This window comes from Rhinolophus hipposideros (genome assembly GCF_964194185.1).
Source record: "Rhinolophus hipposideros genome assembly, chromosome: 6".
NCBI lineage: Eukaryota > Metazoa > Chordata > Mammalia > Chiroptera > Rhinolophidae > Rhinolophus > Rhinolophus hipposideros.
The window spans coordinates 72606946-72628501 of NC_138052.1; the positions used below are offsets into that span (position 1 = coordinate 72606946).

Sequence of the window (21556 nt, forward strand, 5' to 3'; positions counted from 1 at the left end):
GTTTCAAGAGAATAAAGAATCGCTTCAATTCATTGACAGATGCTAGAAGCACGTAGTAAGTTTTGTTAGTAAGTTGAAGCCCAGTGGCAAAAGACTCTGGCAGTAAGCAGGAAGTCCACAGTTAGCATCAATCTGGAAGCAGAAATCCAGCCATACCCAAGATCTGGAATTGAGAGTTTTTGTTCCTGAGAAAGAAGATTGAAAAAAAAAGTAGGATCCCAATGTTAGAGCAAGGGTAGAGTAAGAGGCCCTGGATTCGAGTCCCATCTCTGACGTTTATAAGCTGTATTACTTAGGAAAGTAGTCATTCCTCAGCCTCGGTTATCTCACCTACAAATTGGGGGTGTTGATAATAATAGTAATCAAGCCACATACCTGAATTGGTTTTCATATCTACCATTAGAGTTCTTTACTTTCTGAATTGTGGTGTGGTTCGTATGTTTCTCTCCCAAATTTACCTCCTTACGAACAGACTTGTACTTATCTCCTTGTCCCTAAGAAAACAAAAATTTGCAAAAGATTGCTTTTAATTAATTTGATTGTCTTTTGTGAATTATAGATCTGGTATTTTTAGAGCTTTGTGTATATATGTTTTTCACCATGGATTTATTTCCTTTCCTTTTACCATGTAGTATAGAGTTTGTTTTGAGTCAGTTTACTTGTGTCTTACTACCTCTATGATTAGTGATACTTTGTGTTTGAATATTTAGTTTTTTTTTTACTTGATCCTAAGTCACTCTGTTTTACTGAATAATACTATGTTGTGTTATGTTACATTAGATTTTTTTTACAGTCTTTTATTGAGGTAAAATACACATAATATAAAATTTTAACCATTTTAAAATGTACAATTGAGTGGCATTAAGAACATTCGTAACATGTGTAATCATCACCACTGTCCAGCTTCAGAATATTTTCATCACATCCAAAAGAAACCCTGGACCCATTAAGCCATCACTGCCTGTTATTCCCTTCCCCCAACCCCTTGCACCACCAATCTGCTTTGTGACTTGATGGATTTGCCTATTCTGGATATTTTCATATAAATGCAGTCATACAGCATGTGACCTTTTGTGTCTGGCTTCTTTCACTTAGCATATATCAGTACTTCTTTCCTTTTTATGGCCGAATAATATTCCATTGTCCTGTTCATTCATCAGGTAATGAATATTTATTTGGGTTGTTTTCCTTGTGGCTATTGTAAATAGTATTGCTATGAACATTTGTGAACAAGTGTTTGTTTCAACATTTGTTTTTAATTATCTTGTATATATCTATAAGCAGAATTGCTGGGTCATATAGTAATTCTATGTGTAACTTAATGAGGAATTGCCGAACTGTTTTTCATAGCAGCTGCACCATTTTACGTTCCAGTTAGCAATGATTGAGGATTCCAGTTTCTCCACAACCTTACTAGTACTTGTCATTTTCCAATTTTTTTTATTATAACCATTCTAGTGGATGTAAAGTGGTATCTTATGATTTTGATTTATTTCCCTAATGACTAATGACATTGAGCATCTTTTCATGTACTTATTGGCCAGTTGAAGATCTTTGGAGAAATGTTTGTTCAAGTCCTTTGCCTGTTTTTAAATTGGATTGTTTGACCATTTATGGCTGAGTTGTAGGAGTTCTTTTTATATTCTTAATAATAGACCTTTATTAGTTATACTATTTGTAAATATGTAGGTTGTCTTTTCACTTTCTTGATAGTTGTCTTTGGTGCACAAAAGTTTTATATTTTGAAGTCTAATTTCTTTCTTTTGCTTGTGTTTTTGATGTTTTATCTGAGAAACTATTCCCAAATCTAATGTTACAAAGATTTACCCCATCTTTTGTTGTAAGAGTTTGAATTCTTATATTTAAAACTTTGATCCATTTGCAATTATGTTATCTTTATTTGAAGTAAAATTATTAATTTGAAAATTGTGTTTGAAATAAACTCGTATAGCTAGTTAAGAACTTCTACATAACATTGAAACATTAAAAGATAGGAAGCTATAAGTCTGAATATTTATTTTCAAATCTTATTCCTACTACTTGTACTTCACGTGGTATGTTGGACAAATAATTTAGCCTGTCTTAGATACCTCATGTATAAACTGTAGCTACTCATACTAACATTGGTTTTCTATCAAGGTTGTTTGGGTCAAATGAGATAATGTGGATGTTTTTATAAAATGATGTTAAACAAATGTTAAGTACCTGATACTTTCTTACTCTATTTCAGTCTTTGTAACTTTAAGCTAAATAATTTTACTTGTTTACTTATAAATATTCATAGGAAACAAAATCCAATTCACTGGAAACTAGCTAATGTAGAAAATTATTCTCGCATGAGACTTAAATTGGTGCCGAATTATAACTTCAAAACCCATGATGAAGCTAGTGCCTTGAGAGATAATCTAGGTGAGTTCCAATCACTATTTAATTATTTGATGAAGATAGTGAGGGTGTTGTTGGGGTTGGTTATTGTTTTTATTAATTGTTTCAAAATTGTTTACTCAGGAAAAAAGGGTGACCTTTTAGAATTGATATTTAAATGGTTGTATATGTTAAATGCTGTTACCTTTGGCCTAAATCCAGTATGACCTTCTGTTTCAATTGATTGTAATTTTTCAAACAAAAACATAATCTAAAACCATAAAACTATACTATGGTTCATGTGAAATGTGTTGCCCCTTATATCCATTATGCTGCAGTGAAACAATGGTCCTTTTCCCTTGGCCTTTTGCTTATCCAAGTCTGATGCTAATGTAAAATATATTTACAATTCTTAGCAACTCTTTAGGCCTTTCTTTTGTGTTCTTACAGAACTCTAGATACTTAGTATCTTAGATGACCCAATGTGATATTTTTCTAGAAAAAAGTGCTTAAAATTACATAGCCTAGCTGTATTTCCAAACCGATTTTAAAGAGTTCGACAATTCTTTAGGAAGTCATTCTTTTCTAACCTTCTGACCTGGCATTTCTCGTTTTTTGAAGAGAGGTCTGTGAAATACCCCAAAATATTGATTGTTAAGAGTCATTGGCCATTCATGTGTGTATTAAATTATAGTTACTTTACCATAGCTACCTGTATACCTTGTATTCAGTGACTAAGTTATGGAGAAAATGAGTACCAGTTTTTAAATCTTACTTTTTCAAGTTGCCTTAATACATTGGCCAATACAGTTGATGACATAAAACAAATCAAGAGAGCTAAGTACCTTCTTTACTTGTAATATGCATTATTATCATATAATTAGCAGTCAGAAATTATAGAAGAGCTATAATATGATTTTTTTTAACTTTGTGTTTAATAGATAATTTTGTGTTTAAACAGGTGTCCAACACTCACAGCCTACCAGTGAGTCATTGCTTTTGGAAGTAGTGAAACAAGTAAAAGTTAGTGATATGGAGGAGGATAAATTAGATCTTCCTGAAGAGGAAATAACAGCCAGAGTAAATATGTATGTATATGTATTTGAAAGAATTTAAAATTATTTTGTTTGAGAAATGGGATTGTAAAATTGTGGAAGATTCTTGCTTGAAATTTTAATACTATATATTCCCAGGATCTAACTGGTAATGCTATTGCAGCTGTTAAGTCTGTCAGTGTTAATTTAGATTGTTGAGGAAGGCTGCTTAGAACTGTGATAACTTGGAGCTGGCCCTTAAAATTAGAAAGTATTTGAGTTAAATGATAATGAAAACATAACATCAAATTATGGATGTAGCTAAATCTGTGTGTATAGAAAGTACAGCATGAAATAAACACTCATAAGCAAAAGGAAGAAATAATAAAAATAAAAGCAGAAATTTATGAAAGAGAAAAACAAAAACAAAGATAAAGATCAATGAAAACTAAAGCTATTTATTAAAAAACAGATAACAAAACAGTAAACCTCTAGCCAGACTGTTAGGGAAAGAAAGAAGAACTATAAATTGGCAGTGTCAGGAATGAAAGAGGAGATAACACTACAAATATTAAAATGGTTAAAAAGAAATACTAATGACAACTTCATGCCAATAAATTTGAGAAAATTCAAACAGACAAATTCCTTGAAAGATATAAATTATCAAATCTCCCTCAGGAAGAAATATATAACCCGAATAGCCTTAGATATATTTTTAAATTTTGAATTTGTAGTTTAAAATTTCCCCTAAGCAAATGTATTTTCATTTACTCATCTCTTCTTTATGTTATTGTTATCATAAATATTAGATCTTTACATATTTTAAGCTCACAGTACAGTTTTATAGTTACTATTTTATGCACTTGTCTTTAAATCAGTTAAGGGAAGAAAAGAGAAAAACTGTATAACTATACTTTCTTTTATGTTTGCTACATAATTACCGTACTTAATACACTTTATTTCTTTTTCTTTGTGTACATACAGATTATTATTATCTAGTGTCATTTCCTTTGAGCAGTCATGAAGGACTTCTTTTACCATTTCTTGTAAGGAAGGTCTGATAGCCACAAATTCTCCCAGGCTTTGTTATCTGTGGAAGTCTTTCCCTTCATTTTTGGTTGCTTTTTAAAAAATTGAGATACATTTTTTGAAAATTGAGATTTACATAACAAAATTTAGTTTTTTAAAGTGTACAATTCATTGGTTTTCAGTATATTCACATAGTTGTGCAACATCACCACTATCTTGTTCCAGAACATTTCCATCATCCCAAAAGGAAATCTTGTACCTTTTAGTAGTCAGTCTCAATTTTCCCCTCCCACATTCCCTGGCAGCCACTAATTGGCTTTCTGTCTCTATGGATTTGCCTATTTTCAACATTTTATATATTTTTTACAATATGCGTGTGGCCTTTTGTATCTGGCTTATTTCATTCAGTATAATGTTTCCAAGATTCATCTATGTAGTATCATATAACAGTACTTCATTCCTTTTTATGGCCAAATAATATCCCATTGTTGGAGATCTTTTTGTTTATCCATTCATCAGTTGGTGGACATTTAAGTTGTTCCTACTTTTTGATTATTGTGCTTAATACTACCTTGAATATTCATGTACAAAGGTTTGTGTCAATATGTTTTCAGTTATCTTGGATATATACCTAGGAGTGGACTGGCTGATCATATGGTAATATTTTTGTATAATTCTTTGAGGAATTGTGAAACTGTTTTCACGATGACTACACAATTTTACATTACTCTGAATAATGTGTGAACTTAATTTCTCCACATCCATCCCAACTTTTGTTATTCTCTGTTTTTGTTTAAATGTTTTATACCATCTTAGAAGATTTGAAGTGGTATCTCAGGTTTTTACTTTACATTTTCCTAATGACTAATGATGCTGTGCATCTTTACATGTATTTGTTGGCCATTTATATGTCTTTTTCAGATAAATCTTTATGCATATTCTTTGTCCATTTTTAAATTGGGTTGTATCTTAATTATTGAGTTGTAAGGCTTCTTTGTATATTCTAGATAGAAATCCCTTCTCAGATATATGGTTTAAAAGTTTTTTCTCCCAGTGAATGGTTTTTTTTCTTTGTTATTGGTGTCCTTTGATGTACAAAAGTTTTAAATTTTGATGAAGTCCCAAGTCCCATTTATCTATTTTTGTATAAGAGTTTTATATTTTATCTCTCACATTTAGGTCTTTATTTTGAGTTAATTTTTGTGTATGGCATGTTGTAGGCACCCAGATTTATTCTTTTGCATGTGATTATCTAGTTTTCTCAGCATAATTGCTTTCTTTTTTGAAGGATAGTTTTGCTGGATTATAGAATTCTTCATTGACAGTTTTTTCCTTTTAGTGTTTTAAATATATCATCCCACTACGTCTGGCTTTCATTGTTTCTGGTGAAAAGTGTGTTATGAATCTTACTATGACATCCCGTATTGTGGTGCTTTTGGGTAATTCTTTTTTGTCCTTGGCTTTCAACACCTTGGCTTTATGTTCATGTATACATATCGTTGTGTTTATTGCTTGGAGTTCATTGAGCTTCCTGGACGTGTCAAATTTTTTTTCATATTTGGGAAGTTGATATCTGTTATTTCTTCAAATATATTTTTGGCCCATTTCTCTCTCCTGTATTACTAGGACTTCCTTCGCACATATATTATTTAGCTTGATGGTAATCCTCTGAGGATCTTTCATTGTGCTTGAGTCTTTTTTCTCACATTCTTCAGATTGGATAATTTCTTTTGACCTATCTTCAAGAGCCTTGCTTCTTCTGCAAGTTCAAATATGCTGTTGAGTCCTTCTGGTGAATTTTTCATTTAGTTATTGTACTTTTTGATTCCAGAATTTTCCATTTGGTTCCTTTTTAAAACTGTATATATTTTAATCTCTTTTTGATAATCTCTATTTGACTAGACTTTATTACCATAAAACTCTTTTAGTCTTTAAACATAATGTCCTTTAGTTCTTTTAATATATTTATGATAGCTACTTTGAAGTCTTTATCTACTAGGTTGAACATCTGGGGCCCCCCAGAGATAGTTTCTTTTTACTGTTTGTGTGTATCACCCATACTTTATTGTTTGTTTGTATGTTGCATACTTTTTGTGAAAACTACATTTTAGATATAAATTGTAGCAACTCTGATTTCTGATCCCCTCCCTCAGTGGTGCTTGTTATTGTTATGTTTTTGTTTGTTGGTTTAGTGACTTTCCTAGACTAATTCTATGGAATCTGTTCTACCTGCAGTGTCTTGCAAGTGATGTCTGTACTCACTGGGTTTTTGTTGTATTTTGTTTTTAAAGCCTGGCTTACGAGAAGGTGCCTCTAGGTCAGCGTAGCTTAGTGGTCAGCAGTGATTAGTTTGTGTCTAAATTTAAATCTCTTGATCCAGTAAGACTGCCACTCTTTGACAATGGATCTGTGTGTTGCTTAGGGAATACATTCAAATTTGGTGATTTACATATCTGCCCTGAATTTTCCTTTTTATGTTTGTAAAGCTTCATATTCAGCCAAGAATGAGTAGCTAAGTCTCAAATACATAATTTATGAACATCACTTTGTGTGGATTATAAACTACATATGGGAAATATTTATTTGGAACTTATTTTAATATTACAAATTGTTCAGTTTCAATGTCCTTTGTTGGCATAAGCAGGACTTTTGTTTATGCAATTTTCATAATTTTTAAAGATTTCCTTGATTATTTTTGAGGAACTGGTTAGGGTAGTTATTTAGGGTGCTATCTTTGGCAGATTAGTCAGCCTTTTAATAGGGACTTTATTTTCTTTCTTCCATGACTAGTGAATTCAGTGGATATAAGTCTCATTCATTTTAATCTGAAAAGCCAAAACACTTTCTGTCATAGAATATTAATAGTATTGAGAGTATTCACACTCTTAGGTCCCTTATTTCTCCATTTCATCATAGTAAATAGAATTTTCACTTTTAAGAAAACATTATTAATTTTTAATTTTTTTTAAAGCTTCCCTTTAATTTAAGGGTTGCAGTATTATCAGGTAGTTGGTGATACTTGTAAATCTTCCTCATGGAAATCCATTGGAGGGGCTGGCCCAATGGCTCAGGCAGTTGGAGCTCCATGCTTCTAACGCCAAAGGCTGCTGGTTCAATTCCCACATGGGCTAGTTGGCTCTCAACCACAAGGTTGCCAGTTCGATTCCTTGACTCCCGCAAGGGATGGTGGGCTCCACCCCCTGCAACTAAGATTGAACATGGCACATTGAGCTGAGCTGCACCCTCCACAGCTAAGACTGAACAACTAAGATTGAAAGGACAACTTGACTTGGGAAAAGTCCTGGAAGTACACACTGTTCCCCAATAAAGTCCTTTGCCCCTTCCCCAATAAAATCTTTGGGAAAAAAAAAGAAAGAAATCCATTGGAAACAAAATTAGACTTAATAATTGTTATCCTGGAAATGAGACAGATGTGAAATATCTAGGACCAGAGAGTAACTAGCTTGAAGGATTCACTTAAATAATTCTCTGTGAGTAGCAGTAGTCCCCATTTCTATACTTGGCAGTTAAAAGTCACCTGGACTACCTGAAGACTGTCCCATTCCAATTAGTCCCTTCAATAAATATAAATTATATAGTCAACCAGATGACTTTACTTTAAGTAAGGTATGGGATTGGTAGTGCTTAGTATTATCTCTAGTTCCATTGTCTGTGGATGCTATAATGATGATGCTCTAGTTTGATTTGCTCTTGAAAAGTCTCATTTTACAGTTTAAGGATCAGTCATAATTAGCACTTCTAATAATTATTTGTGAAACCACTAGTGATGCAGTCCTTTATTCACAAGTTCATATATTCCCTGGGTTAATTCATGTCTCCCAAATATAACTAAAACAACATTACCAGTATTGCTGCATATTTGAACTGACCTCTTTGAACTGGCCAATAGTATTAAAGATTCACTATGTTTGTTTTAACGAGTCATACACAATTAAAATGTAAAACATTTTTTTTGAAACTGAGTTATTATGTAATAAGAACATTTGGACAAACATTCAATGGGATATTTTCTGTAGATAACGCAAATACTCTATTGGATACTAATTTTACAGACATGATATATGTATTTGCACATGGCATTCTTTTCCATTTACACACAATACATTGTTGGATGTTTGTTGTTTGTTTGGTTGGTTTTGTTTTTACAGTGATGAGAAGAAAGAACAGGATCAAAAAGAAAAATTGGTGTTGTCTGTAGACTGTGAACTCATTACAATAATTGACAGAATTCCTGGCAGATTAGAAATCACTACTCAACACATTTATTTCTATGATGGCAGCATTGAAAAAGAAGATGGTGAGGAGTTCTGGGGGAATAATTTCTGTTTTTTTATAGTTAAGTATCCAGTCTGTCAATCATTAATGAGAAAAAAAAGCAATAAGATAGGACTGTGGAATTCTATTATGTAAAAAGTGAAATGGAAAGACAATATGGGATTAAATTTATTATTTAACAATGTATTGAGGAGAATGCTTTTGTTATCAATGTTTTTAAAAGGTATGGTTAGAGGGGATTGCTATAAACTTAAGTTATAAAATACGTCTTAATTTTATTTGTTTATACACTTATTTCCATAGGATTCTTACCTAATCCTTTATCTGAAAATAAAAGGATATTTGAATCTAATATGTCAACATAAGAGAAAAGGAAAAATGTTTCTAAGATATAATTTTCAGAATTATTTTCTATTCTAATGGGAAGGAAGGAGAATAGCTATAGAGTTTTAAAATAGTTTCAAGAGGAATGATTTAAATAGTAAATTTAAGAAACGGTTTTTATGATACAGAAATAGAACTGCTCTTCCCTAAGTGTGCTGTTTTTGTGAGGAACTAGGAGATTTTTTTCTGCATCGCACAAGTTATTTTGTATGGTACATCAGTCTCAAGATTTCTTCTGTTTTAAGGAGTAGGCTTTGATTTCAAGTGGCCTCATTCTCAACTTCGAGAGATTCACCTGCGGCGTTACAACTTAAGAAGGTCAGCCCTTGAGATTTTTCATGTTGACCAATCCAACTACTTTCTCAATTTCAAAAAAGAGGTATGTAAGATGCTACCTTTCTGGAAGCCCCAAACTATGAACTTGAAATAATTTTCCAATAGGTGAGCTGTAATGAAACTTTGGACTCTATTCTTTCAAGTCAGAATATTAAAGGAAAAAGTATGTACTTTGGGAGCTAAGCAATATAAGAATTTTTGTTGGGATTTATGTTGGAGTGTTTAGAGAGTGCTTGTATTCAGTTTTAATATGGGGTAGATAGTAAAATATTAAGTGTTAGCCAATAGGTACCTCACAGTGTCCAATTGTGAAATAATATGCAATATATGTGATATGATTGGATTTATGAAACTAGATTGGGTTCAACTAAACAATAGCAGGGCATGTATTTCTTCTGGAGTAGAGTAAATTCTTAAATAATGTAAGTGGTTAATAGATTACCACGGAAGCCACGTTCTCTGGGTTCAAGAATCAGATCCACCCAAAGCTGTGCAAACTTCGGCACATAACTTGCCCCCATCCTTCCTTCCCCCTGTCATTCACGTGGGGTCAGACTTGCATCACAGACTAACATCTCTCCCTATCTTGCTTAGCAGTCTCTCCATTTTCTCTTAACAGGTGTCTCTCCTAATAAAATTGTTCCATGTTCAATTCTGTCTTGGCATCTGCTTCTCAGATGACCTGGATTAGCACAGTTGTTAACTTTCTGTTCATTTGTGGGATTAAGGTTTACTTTAAACGTCATTCAGACGTTTAAAGAGCATTTTTCTATTTTTGCAAAAGAATGCTTCCTTACTATTAAAAATAAATTTTTCTTCAGTTAAATACAAAACTTCTGTGTGGTCTTTTTTTTTTAGAAAGCTATGTCATGTAATTAATCAAACCAAGCGTGTTCCTGTTGAATACTGTACATTTGTAAAACTTTATAGTTTTTAAAGCACATTTGTATATAGTATCTAATCTTCATAACAACCTTCAGATTAGATGTGGAAAATTTCATTATTCTCTTTTTTATAGATGAAGAAACTGAAATTCAAAGATGAATTTTATTACTGTGTTTCCCCCAAAATAAGACCTACGTCTTTTGGAGCAAAAATTAATATAAGACCTGGTCTTTATTTTAATATAAGACCAGGTATTATATTATATTATATTATATTATATTATATTATATTATATTATATTATATTATATTTATTATATTATACCTGGTCTTATATTAAAATAAGACCAGGTTTTATATTAATTTTTGCTGCAAAAGACACATGAGAGCTTATGGTCTTGCTAGGTCTTGTTTTCAGGGAAACACGGTACTTTACATTGTATAGCTTGAATAATTCAGAAAACCATGAAGGTAGAGATTTTTATGTTTAAAGTACAAATTAAATTAATTAAGTTGCCATGATGATTAGTAAATGACAGAACTAAATTTGCACTAGACTTGAATTAGTTTTCTGATTCAATGTCTGATGATCATTCCATTATGCACTGTAACTTTCTCAAGAAATACATGTCTTGATTTCACCAAGCCTAGGATAATAGAGAAGTTAAAACAAATCCTCTATTTATGTGAAATGTCCAGTAAAGGCAAATTCATAGAGAGAGAAAGTAGATTAGTGGGGATGGGAGAGAGTGAGAATTGAGGAGTGATGTAGTGATTATAGCGTTTCTTTTGGGGATAATGAAAATGTTCCAAAGTTAAATAATGTTGATGGTTGCACAACTCTGAATATACAGAAAAGTCCATTGAATTGTATACTTCATAGGATGAATTTTATGGTACGGAAATTATCTGAATAAAGTTGTTATAAAAGCCATAATAATCCTGGTTTGTTTATAAAATGCTGTTTTTTATAGGTTAGAAACAAAGTATATAGCAGACTATTATCACTTCATTCTCCAAATAGTTATGGAACCAGATCACCACAGGAGTTATTCAAAGCATCAGGATTGACACAGGTAGGAAATTTTAAGTCACTGTTTTTGTGTTTATTTTATATCTCAGACTTTTGCTTAAAAGTAAAACCCCCTTCTTCTGATTATTTTCTTTTGATTATTACAACTGCTATTCTTCCATTCAGATTGATCTTTTTAATTGTTTTTGAATCTCCGTTTCCCTCAGTGCCTTGTCCTCCAACTCCCATGTCATTCAGTTTATGGGCATATTTTATGAATTAATCTTTCTCACTAATTGTCTCTTTTTAAAATATAATGTGCATTTTTTTCTTAATAAAAATAATCCATGCACGAGGTAAAAAATGTGAAAATACAGAAGTCACCAGAAAAAGGGGGGGAAAGGCACCATTTCTTCTGTCAGCCAAAGCTAACAAATGCTCTTGTGTATTTTATCCTCATGAATATCCCAATATCTCTTGAATTTGTACTGCTAAAATCCAAGGAAAGGCCACTGTTTTTTGCTTTTAGGACTGTCAGTAGTTTTCTAATTAGAGTCTATGCCTGGCTCCTCCTTCCTCCTATATGCATTAATCTTAATTTTAAGTGTTGTTCGTATTCAGAAGCCATCCCCAGTTCTTTCCTATTGCTTATGGAATAAGCTTTATTTAATAAAATACATTCCCTGTTATCTGTGGAATAAACTTTATTCATTAAAGTACTGATTCCTCAATTTGGCACTCAAGAACAATTATAATTGGGCTTTTTATAAAATCTATATACACAGATTAATATCTCACCATTTCCCACAAGTATATTATTTGCTTAAGGCACACAGAAAATTTAAAGTTGAATGTTAATCAGCAAAATTCTCTGGCAGACCCACACTGTCTAAAGTAACAAGCAGCCTAGGTGCAATGAGGTGATTAAAAGAAAATAATGATTAATCTTTCTTTAGAAAATCTTGTATCTAATGTAGTAAAATTCACCTGTTGCTTTATAAAGGCAGTTTTCTGAGGAAAATGTAATGTTTATTTAAAATTGATAGATCATTCTAGTACACTAAGATACTGTTTTTTTAACATGTGTGCTTATGATGGGGCATCTGAATGGCTCAGTTGGTTACAGCGCCAGCTCTGAACAACAGGGTTACCGGTTCGATTCTCACATGGGCCAGTGAGCTGCGCCCTCCACAACTAGATTTAGGGATGACGACTTGGAGCTGATAGGCCCTGGAGAAACACACTGCTCCCCAATATTCCCCAATAAAATTAAAAAAAAACTGTGCTTATGAAAACTGCATTTATAATAGAAAAGTTTCAAAGTTGGGCAGTCCTAGAATTAAAAATTTTAGTATATCCAATAAAATGTTTATTAACGGAAAGGATTCTTCTGAAGATCTTTAAGACTGTAGTGTAAAATTCATGTGGAATTTTCTGTTCCTTTTCTAGGGACCAATTTTTAAAAGGAAGTGAATTTAGGAAACACATACTGATTTTATGTCCCTGTTAAGCCTTTTTTAAAGCCCCATTCTTTTTATCAGAAAAGGATAGAGAGAAAAAACAGAAGATTATGTTAGTATTGTCAGTCATACATAGTTACTGATTTCTAAGAGATATAGACTAATTTTGATTTTGTTCTTTTTTGTGTTAGAAATGGGTGAATAGAGAGATATCAAATTTTGACTACCTAATTCAAATAAATACGATGGCAGGACGAACCTATAATGACCTTGCCCAGTATCCTGTGGTAAGTTTTACATAAATCTCATAAATATAGGATTGCCTTTCAGTTTTATAATACACGCAAATATACGTGCATGATAGTTATTTTTTATTTTTTAAAAGATATAAAATAATGTTTTTGCCTTTCTGTATATTTTCTACCCTGCTGTTTTCAAGAAATATATAAACATGAAGAATAATTAAAAAATAAAAGCCATTTTTCTTTCACTTCATTGAAAATATTCCAGTGGAATTATAGGAAATAATGCTCTGGTTATTGAAATAAAGATGAATAAACATTTACAACAGGAAGAAATATTTTTAAAGACTTTCTTTTTTGTCTTTAGCTAAGCATTTGATACTAGATATGGGCATAGTTGCTTCTCTAGGAAGGAATGTCTAAATTATACATTGTGTCTCTTAGTTTCCTTGGATTTTACAAGATTATACTTCAGAAGAGTTGGACTTTAATAACCCATCTGTATTTCGAGATCTTTCCAAACCAATTGGTGTCGTTAATGATAAAAATGCCAAAGCTATGCGAGAAAAGTAAGTGCCTTTTATCATTATGAAAGATAACCCATCACTTGTTTGAATGTGTGTTAATTTCCATGGCCAACCAAGTGTTGCTCTTTTTAAATAATACACCTACTTTTGATAATCAAAATCTGATAATTCCCTCCTAAGTTTTCTTGAAAGTATGTCAGTTGTCCTTCAAGTATCTTAACTACAGTCAGTTTATTTCCCTTCTTTGCCAAATTTTAAGCTTGTAATAAGTATGTGCTAAAGGGTAATAGGTTCTTGAAATTTTCTTCCCAGGTATTTTAGACTTAACAACCTAATAATCTAACATGTAAAAATATCCATTTACTATAATAATTTAGTAAATATAAAATTAGTAATACAAATCTAATATTCACGAATAATGTGAATAAAGAAAAGTGAAATGTGTGGAAATTTTAAGTGTCATTTTAATAAGGAAAGGAAGGTTTCCGTATATTTATGTTCTGTATGTTTATGATCCACTCTATAAACATCTCAGATTTTTATTGTCAAAGCAAACTGCTGACAGGTAAAAGAATAATTTTAATTTCCCTTTTAATCCATGTGAATTTGTGGATGACTTCTCAGTTATGACTTCTAATAATGACAAAGAACTGTTTGGCAAACAAACTTAGTTGTAGATTTATTTGGCAGTAGATGGTACATTATTCTTTTTTTTTTAATTTTTATTTGCAAATCTTCCCCAAGATTTTTTGAGGTATTTAATACTTGATTTGGTTTACTAGTGGAATTTTGCTGTGTATTACCTCACTGCCATTAGTCAAACAGTTTTTTCTGACAGTAGTAAAATAAAATATTTTTAACACTGTGCCACAAGAAATACTTAGTATATAAATAACTTACTGATAATCAAAGATACAAGTTGTTTTAAATTTCAGTAGTATATTTTTTGCATAGGTACAAATGACTGTGATCTGAAAACTTTTTTATTCTCTGAATATTAATGATTTCTATATAAAAGAAACTGGCCTCAGTTTGATGAACATCGATTAGTATTTTGTTTTAAAATTGCAGTGTTTATTACCTCAGACAACTTCATTCTTATTCAGACTTTATACCCACTAATTCAGATGTCACCATTAAAACCACCATTCAAATCAGCTATACCTATGAATATCAGTGATAGTGCTTGCAGAATTACTATATATATCCTTTGCTAATGATCTGGTTTAGGCCTTTCTCTCCACCATCTCCCTCCTTCATCTTTTACCTTTAGATTTTTAAGCATTCATGTACACAATTCTTGACTGATTCTCCATGTTATTTCCATTACCTTGGTCATAAAAGAATGTCTAATTATCATATTGCTTACAATAGCAGAAAAATAGAAACAACCTAAATATCTGAAAGTAAGAAATAGTTATAAATTGTCATACATCCATACATGTACCTGTTAAAGGTGCCATATACCTATTAAAAATAGACTAATCATTTAGAGAGATGTTAATAGAATAGTATTAAGTGAAAAAAAGGAGTGAACAATATATTATGTATAGCACTTTTATTTTAAAATATATTTGTATATTTATACGTTAAGGTTTAACAGATATTCACCAAAATGTCAATATTAATTATCTCTGAGAAGTGCAATCATAGTTTAAGTTTCTTCTCTTTTGATTCTCTGTGTTTTTTAATTTATCTACAGTGAACATGTATTACTGCATAATACAAAACCATTCCAGAATCCAGTATTACTGATATTTCATTGTTCAGAAAAAAACCTGAATGAATTATTTTTCATTTGTGAACATGGTGTGACGATACACTTACATTAGATAATGAAACATATTAAAAAGGACTTCCTAAAAACTGTGTTTTCAACAATGCAAATACAAGCTTATGTCCTCCTAATTTAATTTTACTATTGTGGTTACAAAACTTTAAGTTTCCTGTTTTAGATACGAAAATTTTGAGGATCCTATGGGAATTATTGATAAATTCCACTATGGTACGCACTATTCAAATTCTGCTGGAGTTATGCACTATCTTATTCGTACGGAACCATTTACCACCCTCCACATCCAGCTTCAAAGTGGAAGGTATGTTTGGGTAAATACACTATTTTCTTAAGACTGCATGTTAGTGTTGAAAACTTTTTGCTTTTGTGAATCTTTTATTCTCTATTGGGTTATTGTTCAACTCTAGATAAAAATAGCAAAACTAATTTAATAATGGTTCACTCAAATTGACTTACACAAATGACTTTTAAGGAGAATTCCTTTTTGCTATTACCCAGTGTACCTTTGTGATTCTTATAGGTTTTAGGAACCTATTAGAAATTTAGGGTTAGAACTGATTTACACCTACATCCAAGACATCTACCAGAGATTCATACCTTACCCGATGCCTATGTAGTCCTCCTAAAAATACTTATTAATCAAGAGGAATAAAAAGAAGGAGGGATGAGGGGCTCTTACATTTGTAGCAGCAGCTCAGACAGGTCTGTGATGCTATTGTATTATCATATTACCTGTCAATTTTATAACTTAACTCCATTACACATTTTCCTTATGATCCTAAAGAAACAAACTTCTTCATGAATCCTCAGTCTCCCACTATATCCTCGAGGTAGCTCTCTACGTATTCACATTTTTGTCTCCGTGCTACTTTATTATTTAGCATTACCATTTTTCCTTTCCTACCCAATCAAGAGCTATGTAAACGTTGCCTATTCTGCTTTCTTTGCATGTAGCTTTTATCTCTCAAAATTGGCTTGGGTCCCTTATTCCTGATTTTAGTATATTAATCCTTGGCTTTCAAGAATAGACTCTGTTCTCAAGATTACTGAACATCTCAAACGTTACATTTATTGTAGTAGCAAGTAATTCCCCCCCCAGTAAAGTATAATTGGGTCTTTCCAGCTTTTAGTGATTTTGTGAATAAATTATTTTTTACAAAGCTTCAAAAATAGATTCTATTTCTGCTTCAAAGGACACTATTAAGAAGGTGAAGACAACCCATTCACAGTGGAAGAAAAGATTTGTAAATTGTATATCTAATAACACACTTGTATCTAGAATATATAAGAAACTCTTACAACACAATAATGAAAAGACAAATGATCCAGTTGACTACTGGACGCAAAGGATCTGAATGGGCATTTATCCAAACAAGAATACAAATGTCCAATAACTATATGAAAAGATGGTCAACATCATTGGTCATCAGGGAAATTTAAAACCAAATTGAAATACCTCTTCACACTCACAAGGATGTTTATGATTAAGACAGATTATACCTAATGTTGATGAGCATGTTGAGAAATTGGAACTCTTATGTACTGCTGGTGGGAATGTGAAATGATGCAGCCTCTGTGGAAAACGGTCTGGTAGTTCTTCAAAGGGTTAAACACAGAATTACCATATGACCAACAATTCCACTCCTAGATATATATCCAACATAATTGAAAACATATGTTCACACAAAAATTGTACACAAATGTGCATAACAGCATTATTTATAATAGCCAAAAAATGGAAACACCCAAATGTCCATGTACTGATAAGGGAATAAATAAAATGTGGTATATCCTGACAATGGAAGGTTATTTGGCCATGAGTGAATAAAAGGGATGAATATTTGATACGTGCTGCAACATGGATAAACCGTGAAAACAGTATACTAAATGAAATAAGCCAGACACAAAGACCACATATTGTATGATTTATATGAAATGTGCAAAATGGGCAAATCTATAGAGACAGAAAGTAGATTAGGGGTGGAGGTAGAGTGAAGGAAGAGTGACTGCTAATAGATACAGGGTTTCTTTTTGGAGTGATGAAAATGTTCTAAAATTGATTGTGGTGATGGATGCACAACTCTGAATATACTAAAAGCCATCGAATTTTCCACTTAAAAAGAATGAATTATATGTATGCTAACTATGTTAAAGTGAAGCTGTTCTCTACCACCCAAACATAAAAATTCTACCATTAAAGCCACACTTCATTTTGAATTTTGATACACCATCATTTGACTTTATTTGATGACCCCATCATTGACTGATTAAATTCAGAGTTCTGTTAAGTTTAGCTCAGCCTCAAACCAAGATTTGTAGGCATAAAAAGAGTCAAATTAGTCCTTTGTGTCACTTAGTAAGTCATTACTTAATAAATCCAGGAAAACAATATCAAAAGAGATGAAACACAACAAGTTTGTAGTTTTTGTGATTAGAGAAAGCATAATAAAATTGCAGCATGACCACTTGAGCTTCTTACAACAACCATAGGCCCATGATGGAACTCAAAAATAAAATTAAAATAAGATAGTAGTATAATACATACAAATAAAATATAAAAGCTTTAGCCACAGAGCTATTTCCCTAAATCACCCTCTGGTTTTTAGCAGAGGAGTTTGTAAAGATATTTATATATCAAGGATTCCTATAGATCTGTTAACCACACATATTAAGACTATAATGATTTCATATTTAAACTCTGCGATTTAAAATAACCAAATAATGTTTATTCATTTTCTGTAATAAATTTTACTCAGCAAAAATTATACCATTTTTTAAGGTCTCTTAGGTATATATTTAATTACTTGAAAATTTTCTCCACTGTGATTTGGTTTTCAGCTATTTTAACTAGATGATATTAGTGATTAAAATGATAGTATTTAGTTCCTGCCAATACAGTATGAAAGATAGATTATCTTAAAGACAGCAAATTATGTTTTAGACATTAAAGAGAAAGATTAAGAAAAAAGAAACTCTAATCATTAGGAAACTTGAAGGGAGTTTAAAGGTTTGTTTCATGCCTATTGTTCTCATTCAATATTCATTATTCTCTTTCAATCTCCACGTGCAGGTTTGATTGTGCAGATCGACAGTTCCATTCCATCCCTGCTACCTGGCAGGCTCTCATGGACAATCCAAATGATGTGAAGGAACTTATTCCTGAATTCTTCTATTTTCCAGAGTTTTTGGAAAATCAAAATCGTAAGAAATAGATAAAAAATTGGACTCAACAAGTCCAGTGGAGGATCCACTGGAAAGAAAAATATCTTTCAGGACATTTTTGTGATGTCCTAGATTATTTAATGTTCATTCTGTCTGTCTATTATTCAGTGGCAGGGCTTCACTGATGCCCAGTTTCACCTGCCAGAGAAGTGCTACAATGAACTAAGAATAAAGAGTCAAATTTGAATTGGGAAGAGGATTTGTCAGAATACAGTGTTTACTAGAAAAGCAAAAATGGTCATAGTCTAATTCAGCCATATACCCACATAGGTTAAAAGTGTTCGAACTAGGTAAGATGAAGACTTAGACCCGGGATCAGCAAACTACAGGTCCATGGGCAAAATCTTTGGGAAATTCATGTGTTTATAAATAAAATTTTGTTGGAACACAGCCAGGCAACTCATTTACATACAGATTGGCTGCTTTCACAGTGTAATGGCAGATACGAGTAGTTGCAACAGAGGTCATAGGGCTTACAGAACCAAAAATACTTATTCTTTGACCCTTTATATAAAAAGCTTGCAGACTCCTGATTTAGAGCAGAAGACAGGAGGCAAATTGAAAAATGACAGGGCATAAGTTACCACACTATTTGAAAAATCATTATGTTTTTGAAGCAGAGAATCATGGAGCTACATACAGTTTTTAAAAATATCTAAATACTTTTTCTATGAGGTAGTTTTAGATTTAATTTAAGCACAAATAAGGAAGTTGGCAAGATAGTTATTACTGGTGTTCTTTAGGGAAATTTCACAGAGTCAAGAGACCGTTACCAACTCAGTTTTCCTCCCCTGGCATGTAATATTAATGTTTCACCCTTTGCTTGCTCAGTAAAATTAATTGTCATGCTGGCGAAGCATATAAAGGGCTTTGTGTCCTTTGGTCATGCACTCTGAGACAAGCTGTCAGAGGCAGGGCACCTGATTCTCAGAGTAAGGCAGTTAGAATTGGTCACTTTCCGAAAATCACATGAATCTATTGACTGAGTCTGATCCTAGTCAGCCATAGGACTGGAGTATCCTAAAGCAAGGTATCTGGGATAGGAGGGGTGAGCAGATTGAATTGGCATGCAGAATTTAAGGTACTCAGCTTGACAATGTCTGACATTCGCCAGAGCCAGTTGCTGTCTTGCACAACTGTCATGGTGGCCTCCATTTCTAGCTATACATTGCCTCTTTGTTTGAAATGAGCTAGGTGGGAGAAAACAGCATATATTAGTTAGAATGCCAACAAATGTTAATTTTAGTATTATGTTAATTACTAAAATAAATATTAATAAAACCAACTCATAATTGTGCAAGAAAATTTTAGTGTTTTCTCTCATTAAAAACCCTGAGATATGATAGTTTCAGGCAGCTTAACAACATCATCCAAGTCATCCTCTTCCCCAAACACTCTGCTATTCTAAGTGTTTTGTCTTTGTCCTTGTATTTCCTCTCATGGTTACAAATGACTAATGCAGTTCTAGGTATAGGCAGGTACAACAGTGTGATAGGAAGAAGTGGGACTGTTAATTCTTCTGTCATTTGTTAAGAGTGAGAAACCCTTTCTCATAACCTCCCCTCATTGACCAGAGCTGGGTTATATACCAACCCTTACACCAGTCACCTGCAAAGGCATGAATTGCAGGGCAGGATGGACAACCTGAATAAAATCAAGGTTCTGCTACCACATAAGGAGGTATGGCTATCAGGTGGCCAAACACACAATATCTGCTATACGTTGGTTGGGTTAACAAAGTCACAGAGCCTGTGTATACTGTCATTCTATGACATTAACCTCTTTCCTACTTGGGACACGGATATTTTAAGGCACCTTCTTTTATGAAGGTCTTTTGTGTTAATACTTTTCCCTCCCCACACTGTATAAACAAGAAAACCTCATCTTTGTGATAATTTTGTCAATTATCTAAATTATCAGATACACAGATAATATGTCAATTATCTGTGTTCTAACTGTGATATTTTGCTGTATATAATGCACACTGTTTTTTGCCCAAATTTGTGAGGGAAAAATAAGAATGTGCATTATACATGGGTAATACTAATTCCATATCTATATAAGTGCTTTTAATTCTTTTATTTCTGCTTATGAGTTAAAAGTGTAACTAAAAATCAATAACTATATCCGTATGCAAAATAATACTCTGGAATACTGTAATCCGTTTTGTTGAACTTAGGACGAACTTGCAACGAAGAAGAGTTCTTGGCCTTCTAGGATGCATAAATATCATAAATTTGTCACCGGTACATAAAATTGCTTGTACTTTGTATCTGTTCTTGTGTTTTGTAATTATTTGTTACATAAAAGTTTTTGTTACATGATATGTTAAAAAATAAATACTGAAATTCCTTTATAAAACAAAAACAAGTACCAAAATGTAAATAAATAAAAATTTGAATTAAAAAATTAAAACAGTTTTCCCCTGAAAGTTTGGGCCAAAAACGTGGGTGTGCATTATACATGGCAAAATACGGTATATGAGCAAATCTTTATGATGTCAGTGTCTACTTAGAATACTGGTATATAAATGTATTATTCTTCCATAAGACACATATATAATTTCTTCCATTGAATGAGTTTAAGGTATAAGTTAAACCAGAAAGCTCTAAGGAGCTATGTTTTGTAAATTAACCATTAGAGGGACTATGTTAATTATTTTTTATTTAAAAAGAATATTTAATACTGTATTTTTGTTCAGATTAAGGTTTTGGTCTTAGCTATCGTTTCCCTCACTTTCCTCAACAATGAAAAAAATTATTAATCTTATTTACCTTGTAATAGCTAATTTAAAAATATTTTATTTTTATTTACCTCTTTAATCAGCTGATAAACGCATTCCAATAGATAGTAATTATTTTCATCTGTTCAGTAAATTTAGATCAAGAAGGGAACTTGATTTTCATCATTCACTCTTCCAGCTTTGCGCAGTGGCAATATCATAGCTGATAAGGTTTATCCAAGGCGCTGC

The 21556-nt window shown here is 32.2% G+C and overlaps 1 protein-coding gene across 3 annotated transcripts in view; it reads left to right on the forward strand.

Moving 5' to 3' along the window:
* Positions 1-21556, forward strand: part of NBEAL1 (neurobeachin like 1) — a 145976-nt gene that overhangs the window by 94880 nt on the left and 29540 nt on the right. For all 3 annotated transcript variants that reach the window (XM_081051454.1, XM_081051453.1, XM_081051455.1), the window contains 9 exons: positions 2285-2409; positions 3326-3452; positions 8597-8745; positions 9353-9486; positions 11302-11403; positions 12991-13086; positions 13486-13610; positions 15524-15664; positions 18434-18564. In XM_081051454.1, the coding sequence (XP_080907580.1) occupies positions 2285-2409; positions 3326-3452; positions 8597-8745; positions 9353-9486; positions 11302-11403; positions 12991-13086; positions 13486-13610; positions 15524-15664; positions 18434-18564 (1130 nt within the window). The remainder of the gene's footprint in view (positions 1-2284; positions 2410-3325; positions 3453-8596; positions 8746-9352; positions 9487-11301; positions 11404-12990; positions 13087-13485; positions 13611-15523; positions 15665-18433; positions 18565-21556) is intronic.